Source organism: Lolium rigidum, chromosome 5 (assembly GCF_022539505.1).
Source record: "Lolium rigidum isolate FL_2022 chromosome 5, APGP_CSIRO_Lrig_0.1, whole genome shotgun sequence".
NCBI classification, from domain to species: Eukaryota; Viridiplantae; Streptophyta; class Magnoliopsida; order Poales; family Poaceae; genus Lolium; species Lolium rigidum.
Window position 1 is genome coordinate 164,493,722 of NC_061512.1, and position 8,141 is coordinate 164,501,862.

An 8,141-nucleotide genomic window follows, 5' to 3' on the forward strand; every position below is an offset into this window, starting at 1 on the left:
TCAAGCATAGGTATCGTTTGACTACTAATTTTGCACATTGTTCACCGTAAGGTGGAGAATGTAAATTAATGTGCACCAAAAGCATCATATTTTTGCCAAAATACCACCATACCACTCAATGGTTGCAGAGTCTGGAAATGGTAGTTGCATGTGAGTACATTTATTAATGTCTTGTGGTGGATATTTACTTTTGATCACATAATTTACAAAATAACTAATAAGTTATTTGTTAACATAAAGCTTACATGTAGCCAGCATCTGAATAGAAAGCATTGTAATGAGGGCGTTGTGTTGTGATGTAGCTACATGTTGTAAACAAGTTATCTCCTAAACACATATACTATGAAGAAGAATAGAGATCACCTACCCACTGAAGTACTTACAACAAATGTTAAATTAGTATGTAAGTTTGAAATCATGTTTAATTCGAATAAACACCTATATGTATAGAAAACAACATCGAAGAAAACACAATATGTATTCAAAGCGTTGTTCATCTTAACCGGTTAAATACAAAGTACCTATTGTTGAATAATGTGATATTACATAAAATGATGTATTAGACTATCGACAACATCATTCATATAAAACATATCAAAATTAAATATAATATAATGAAAGTAATTGTTTGTGTGCAACATGTAAAATAATCTTTCCCAAAGTAACCAACTTGTGTGTAATGAATAAATTTCTTCAAATTGAAATTTAAAAATAATAAGCCAACAAAAAATAATATATATGCCTAAAAAGGAGATGACGCATATATATCTTCTTTGACGAATCTGTCAAATGCTCAAATTTCTATAATTCTATATGTTTACAAGCCTTAGGATTTACAAAGATGCCACTAATAGTATGCTATAAATAATAATCATCATTAAGTTTCTTATTTCGCTGAGGGTCTTCTTGTGCTATGGACTTTCTTGTACACTATGTTCCTCATGTTTCATTTTTCGATAATGGGCGCTTTATTACTTTAAAAGCAATATATCCAACCTCTGCATAGTTAGGATGCATACAACTGTACCAGTAAAGTTATTACAACCAAACACCATTGAATTTTTCAACAAAGTCTCAATGATGAAATAAATGAAAGAAAAAAATCTAAGCAGGAGGGCCAAGTCGGAAATCACGCTGCCACCTGTGCTGAGAAAAAAATACCCCTCACTGAATCCTTCAATCGTGTAGATACCTTCGTAAAGAGGTCATGATGGTCCACTCGCTGAAGAGGCAACTATAAACGGAGCGTAGCTGTGCACCGATAGATGACCTGCATAAGAGAAGAATATACCTTGTTAAAAACCTTGTCATTTCTACATTGCCATAACAACCAAATAACAACAATCGCTCTATCCTAATAAGATGCTTAAACCTGGTATCTACACCATTGAGCCAAGTTACCGAAAATATTCACAACACTACGTTGTGGGTACAAGGTAGAACCTATCTGGATGGCTAACCATATAGATCCAACAAATTTACACTGGAATAATAAGTGTTTTATGGTCTCGTCATGATGACAAAAGACACACTTTTTTTACTTTCCCGTCAATTGTGTTTAGCAAGGTTATCTTTGGTGAGAATCACACCACGACGAAGATACCACACAAACACCTTTGTTTTAAGAGGAATCTTCATCTTCCAAAATTTTGAATTATTATCAACAAGAATATCAGGTTGAATTAAAGCATTGTACATGGAAGCCACCAAAAATGAACCACTCCCTGTAAGATTCCAACGAAACTCATCAGACCCCAGATGTACCGAATCTAGACGCTGTAACAATTCATTCCATGGTTCTTGTCTAACTAAGAACATGGAGTATATTGTCTAGATTCTTTTTCGCTTCATGGAATTCTTGGTCTCGGCATGGTCCATGATTGCAAGGATCTTAATGTTCTTTTTTGTGGTGGATATCGATAACATGATGTACAAATGAACCTGACAGAATACTGGATCTGGTAGCTAGGTACAACCGACAATGGTCATGGTTTGCGCTTGCGACTTGTTGATCGTTAAAGTTGAATGTGGCATGAACCTTCCTTTTTGGGTAGCGAAAAGCTGCAACAGTACTCCTTGTCCTAGCAAGGACCGGGAAGAACATAGCGAAAAAGCTAATGCCTGAACATGTGAAAGAGTTGTTATTAGTGTATCTTGCTTTACCCCCCTTTCACCCTAGTTTCGTGAACGGCATGCATCTAAATAGCTGTTCAGATCTTAGTACATCCATCCATCCCTTTCACATATATAATCGTAAAAACCCTTTTCTGCCAGATAGATTCAGATGTCACAACTATAAAATTGGATATTTAAATGGGCTCCCAAGAGGATGTCATGGATTTATCTAAATTCGGTTATAGCTATACACTTATATTTGAATTTAGACAAATCAATGACATCCTTTTTCGGACAGAGTACCAAAGAATCTGGAACACGCACATATGTCAGTGTCCTAGGTCTACATGTAAATTTTTATGGAAAAACATCAGCTTTCTGTCTTGAGTGGAAAAAATAAGTTGTTACTAGTAAAACAATTACCTTGTGAGAACAATTTGTTGCTAGATCAACATCTTTGAGATGTCTTAATGCTACATCTACGGACAGTTTGTTACGTAAATCAATCTACGGGATTACGTGGAGGTTGGAGGAAAATCACGGCGCCTAAATTCACGGGAGGCAAGCTCATTTGCACCAACAAAATTCAACCACCTAATCCCGTAAGCCCATCCCGTAAGAATCACCCCGTAAGTCTAGCATTTTCGCTTACTTATCTACTGGTTCTACTTCTATGGCACAATGCATCCAAAATTTGTTGGGGCACCACCATGGGTACTGAAAATCCCAGTCGCTCGTGATCCGCAGCTTGCCACGTGTACGCTCTCTCTCCCTCCCTCGCTCAGTTCCTCCCGTGCGGCCCAGCCAGCCGTTTTTCCCTTCAAGCGGGGCCTCATATCCTTGCTTCAGCTTCCACTTTTGGGTAATAATAAGGATACCGGCCCACCTCACCGCCGGCATGTCTCCCCTCGTTCTCCGCACCTACTCCCCGCCGTACACCGCCGGTGCCATCTGCCGGCGGAGGCGGAAGCGACCAAGGCGCAGCGTGTCGGTGCGTGCGTCGTGGCAGGAGCTGGCGGGGGTGCTGGTGTTCTCCGCCGTCCCCTTCACCGCCGTCAAGGCCCTCGCCGGCAGCCCCCTCGGCGCCCGCCTCCGCCGCCGCCTCGAGGCCAGGAAGGCCTCCGCCGCCGCAGAGGCAGACGCCCTCCGCGCCGCCGCCCGCCAAGCCCGCCGTTCCAGGTACGCACTCTTCCCTCTGACCAAAAACCAAGCAGTTCTTGTCGATTCTCCGCTTGTTTCTGCAAATAAATCAGCTGACACTCCCGATTCGTTCGGGGAATTTGTTTCTGAAGCTTTTGGTATGGTGGAGCTCGGCCGCGGTGGCTCGGCCCCATCCCGTACGACTACCCTGAGCATCTGGACGGGGAGTTCCCGGGCGATTACGGGTTCGATATCGCAGGTCTGGGCAGGGATCCCGTTGCTTTCGCAAACTACTTTAAGTATGTCACACTGTTGTTCTTCTAATCCTCTGCATTTATATTCCTGAGTGAACCACTATATTATTGTTCATGATTGATTTAGAAAGACTAGTGGTATATTTAGTATCTGATCCCATCTTGCACATTGCAATTCACATGCTTGCCTGCTCAATGCTAAATGCCGATACTTAGGACTTAGGTGTGCCCTTCTAATTCAGCATTTTTTGTAGGCCCATAAACAGTTTTGTGTATTCAGATAGTTGTCTTGCAACCCTGATCTTCATGGGAGGTTGCTCTTTGTTGGGTAGGATGATGACAGTATGCTCTGGCATTACATGCTTTGGTGCAGGGGTAATCAGATGAAGAAGATGCGCAAAATGCCAATTCCGATCTACACTGGTTTGGCTGACAGTGGCCGAAAAAACAAATGGCTTAAACTCTTAGAAAATGGGAAAACCTTATATTATTTTCCTTCAAAAAAGATGGGATAGGTTTACAGAACGCGTCCTCCTGAATGGAAGATTACACCCTGATCTTAACTTCAAAAAAACTATCAAACATAGGATGATAATGTTGACCAAGAGCAGTGGTGAAAAATAAAAGTGACGGAGATGCAAGGAAAACAATTATGCCTTCTTCGAGCATATGGACGTTACTACATGACTTACCTGGCAATATTTTCTATGCAGCTCACATCAAACGTTATGTCCTAACTCCTAAGCTTAGAAAGCCTTTTGGAGTAGCTAACAATAATTCATGTTGTATCTTTCTGAATGTATTCAGTACCATCGGAAACCATATGCAGGAGCAAGATCATTGAAAAGTGTTCCTACAAAAGTAATCATGCTATTTTCAGTACAACACTAAATAAGTGGACGTGCTCCATTTTTCTCATGTTGCTTGTATGTTAGAGTAGAGGTCCTTATCACACAAGGTGCTGGTAGACTAATCTGAAACAAATGATAACAGGAGATCTGCTTTTAGTGTCATTCAGTAAAACGATGTGTATAGTTCAGTGGTAAATATTTCCTTTGTGAAGCTGAACTACAACTATATTTTCTCATGAACAATCTTCATTGCAGCTTTGAGATCTTACATTGTCGATGGGCCATGCTTGCTGCTCTTGGTGTTGTTGTTCCTGAGCTGCTAGATCTATTCGGGATAGTGCATTTTGTTGAGCCTGTCTGGTGGAAAGTTGGTTATGCAAAACTTCAGGTCAGACATCTACATTTATGTTTTCCATGTCTAGGTTTGTTTAGCACACCGGAGACAATGCCTATAACCACCCTGCATATAACAGAACTTATGATCTGTGCACTCTGAAGACATCCAAGATCATAGTTTCTGTCATGTTATAATCTGTTAGCTAGCTAATGGAAGCATGTATCATCTTCATTTCTGTGCAAGTCCCGCAGCTGGAAGGTGTCGTAGCATGACCTGTTTGTGCAGGCATATTGGCCTTTGCTTGGAACTCTTCTTTGTTTCTCTGGGATAGAATAGATATGTAATGTACCTGCTGTGCATCAGCTATGTACATGCATGCTGACACAAACAAATAAGTTGTTTGTTAATTATGTACATATTTGACTTTAGCCAATAGGTAATTTTTTCACAGGGTGATACTCTTGATTACCTTGGGATTCCTGGGTTCCGAATTGCTGGTGGTCAAGGCATCATCGTCATTGCTATCTGTCAAGTCCTTTTGATGGTAATAAACCTGTTATGTATATAATGCTAGTTCCTGTACTTTTCGAGTAGTTGATGTATCAAGCAGTGCAAACATTCATGTATTCATCACTTTGAAACTGTAGACAGGACTCCACCTATATCCTGTAACCTCACAAGATTATTCTATTGGTACATCATCCCCTTATTATATCTTATTATAAATGATAACATCCAACATTAGACAAGATCTTTGTGTCATGATTTTTCAGGTTGGGCCAGAATATGCGAGATATTGTGGGATCGAGGCGCTAGAACCCTTGGGAATATACCTTCCTGGGGACTTAAATTACCCAGGTGGAGCACTCTTTGATCCCTTGGGGCTGTCCAAAGACCCTGTTGCGTTTGAAGAACTCAAGGTGAAGGAGATCAAGAACGGTCGCCTGGCAATGGTTGCCTGGATTGGATTCTACGTCCAGGCAGCTGTAACCGGCAAGGGCCCTGTGCAGAACCTCATTGAACACTTGTCGGATCCACTCCACAACAACATTTTATCCAGTTTTCTTTGAGGGAATTAGACTGCAATATCATTACTTGTGTACAGCATTTCATCAGTTTGTAATTACTAGGAAATTACTATAGTGAGCAAGTATTTCTTGCACACACACGGTTATATGCAGTTCCAAGAAATCCAGCCTATTACTGTTCAACAATGAGAACCTCATTGAACACTTGTCAGATTTACTCCACAAACTACTTCTATCCTATTTGTTTTAGATATTTTTGAGAACCTCATTGAACACTTGTCAGATCCACTCCACAAACTACTTTTATCCAAAATAAATTGAGATATTTTGACTACAATAGCATTGTTTCTGTACATCACTTGCAATGATCTGTTTCGTTACAGCTGTAGTGAGCAAGCATTTATTCCTTAACGTCACTGTAAGATTTCCATGCAGTATGCACGATACTGAAAATAATTAATCGTGTTAATTGCTAACCATGATAAAGCTTAGTTACGGAGACTCAGTTTGCGATAACTATTCTGTCTGAATTTATTTACACTCTCGTTGATGAGGTGCTGCGAGATCTCGAACGACTGGACTTTCTAGGTGCACACTTGAAAGCATACACATGAGTTAAATAAAAAAGAGGGAATTTGTGAAATTGGCACAACATTCATTCGCTCGAATGTTTGTTGCTGACTAAATCATGCATGCATTCAAGTCATCTCTATATATATTCATATTCCTAGTTCTACTCCTCACAATTCTCACAAATCCTTCTTTTCATGAATCCTTTTTTGTGAAGGAAGATACACTTCATAGGTTCACAGTACAACCTAGAGATGTACCCACCTACAAATTATTACTCCATCCGTCCCAAAATATAAGGCGTCTAAGGATTAGTTAAAGTCAATGTTTTTAAAGTTTGACCAAGTTTATACACAAAAATATAAATATATCCAATACTAAATCATTATCAATAGATTCACCCTAAAGTATATTTCCTTAATATGTCAATTTGATATTGTAGATGCAAATATTTTTTTCTAAATATTTGATCAAAGTTTGTAAGGTTTGACTTTTGACCAATCCTTAGACGCCTTACATTTTGTGAGGGAGGGAGTATGTAATAATTTTTTTCTCAATCATTTGATTATACTGAAGATGCATCGAGCATGCGATGTGAGCAACACATGCTGATGGAAACGACGGCATTGAAGAGGAAACTCGGGTCATCGGACCAAGAAAAAAAAAACCATTTCACTCGTGAGTAGTATTACAATTTAATCGTTATATATTTTATTTATGAAACTTGAAGGAATATAATATTGTTCATTAACCTCATACTCCATCGATGGAAACAACAAAGACAAGAGGTCACCACGGCGGCCACGACATGGCTGGCTGATAACTTAGTGGAACATGGTATGGCTATTCTACAATATGCAGATGATACAATTTTATTGTTGCAAGATGACATGGAGGGAGCAAGGAACCTGAAATTACTCATGTATATCTTTGAGACAATATCTGGTTTGAAAATTAACTTTAAAAAAAGTGAGACAATGTTAGTGCTGGAAGACACAGAGAAATTGAATGAGTATGTGGAGCTGTTTAACTGCCAAAAAGGAAATTGGCCTATCCATTATCTTGGTACTCCAGTGTGTGCCAGGAGAACATCAGTTGCTGAGATGCACTTCCTGGGGGAGAAAGTGAAGAAGAGTATGGGTGGATGGATGGGTGGAGCTATGTCTATTGGGGGCAGACTTATCAAGATAGATTCATGTTTGTCCATCAGTGTTGTATATCAAATGTCCTTGAGGTTGTTACATAAGACAACTATTGAAGAAATCACCAAACCTATCAGAGCTTTCTTCTGGGCTGGAGATGCAAATAAAAGGAAATACCACTTTGTCAAGTTGAGATGGATTTGCAAGCCCAAATGCAAAGGAGGCTTGGGTGTCAAAGATCTGCATAAATTTAATATAAGCTTGATGTGTAAGTGGTGGTGAAAATTGGAGAATGAGGAAGGACCTTGGCAGCAGTTCATGAGAAGGAAATACCTGGGGGAAGCAGGGATTCAGTGGGCCAGACATAGAAGCAGTGACTCTCCCCTGTGGTCTGATATGTTACATGTCAGAGACATATATCTTTGTGGCAGGATGATGGCAGTGGGGAATGGCTGTAGAACTAGCTTCTGGAAAGATGCTTGGTGTGGTCACACACCTTTAATGGACAAGTTTCCTGAAATCTATGAAATTTGCAATGAACAAACAATCTCTGTGGCTGATGCTGCTCATATAGGTTGGAGGCTCTCATTCAGGAGATGGCTACCTATAGACTTACAAATGCAGTGGTGTGGTCTGGTCAATATTTTGAATCAGATAATCTCTCTGATGGTCTAGATAAACCAAAGTGGAAATGGACAAACAAC

At 39.9% G+C, this 8,141-nt stretch overlaps 1 protein-coding gene across 2 annotated transcripts; it reads left to right on the top strand.

Moving 5' to 3' along the window:
• Window positions 1-3,001: 3,001 nt before the first annotated feature.
• Window positions 3,002-5,942, top strand: LOC124653181 (chlorophyll a-b binding protein 7, chloroplastic-like). Of its 2 annotated transcripts, XM_047192250.1 has the most exons (5): window positions 3,002-3,294; window positions 3,408-3,554; window positions 4,616-4,748; window positions 5,149-5,241; window positions 5,471-5,942. In XM_047192250.1, exons 1-5 carry the CDS (start codon window positions 3,014-3,016, stop codon window positions 5,765-5,767), a joined length of 951 nt encoding a protein of 316 aa, XP_047048206.1. In that variant the 5' UTR covers window positions 3,002-3,013; the 3' UTR covers window positions 5,768-5,942. The 2 variants fall into 2 exon arrangements, with proteins under 2 accessions (XP_047048206.1, XP_047048207.1); XM_047192251.1 differs by lacking the exon at window positions 5,149-5,241.
• The last annotated feature ends 2,199 nt before the right edge of the window (window positions 5,943-8,141 follow it).

Coding starts and splice junctions, on each gene's coding strand:
- LOC124653181 (XM_047192250.1), top strand. CDS start 3,014: ATGTCTCCCCTCGTTCTCCGCACCTACTCCCCGCCGTACACCGCCGGT. Junction 3,295..3,407: donor CGCCAAGCCCGCCGTTCCAG/GTACGCACTCTT, acceptor TTGTTTCTGAAG/CTTTTGGTATGGTGGAGCTC. Junction 5,242..5,470: donor TCTGTCAAGTCCTTTTGATG/GTAATAAACCTG, acceptor ATGATTTTTCAG/GTTGGGCCAGAATATGCGAG.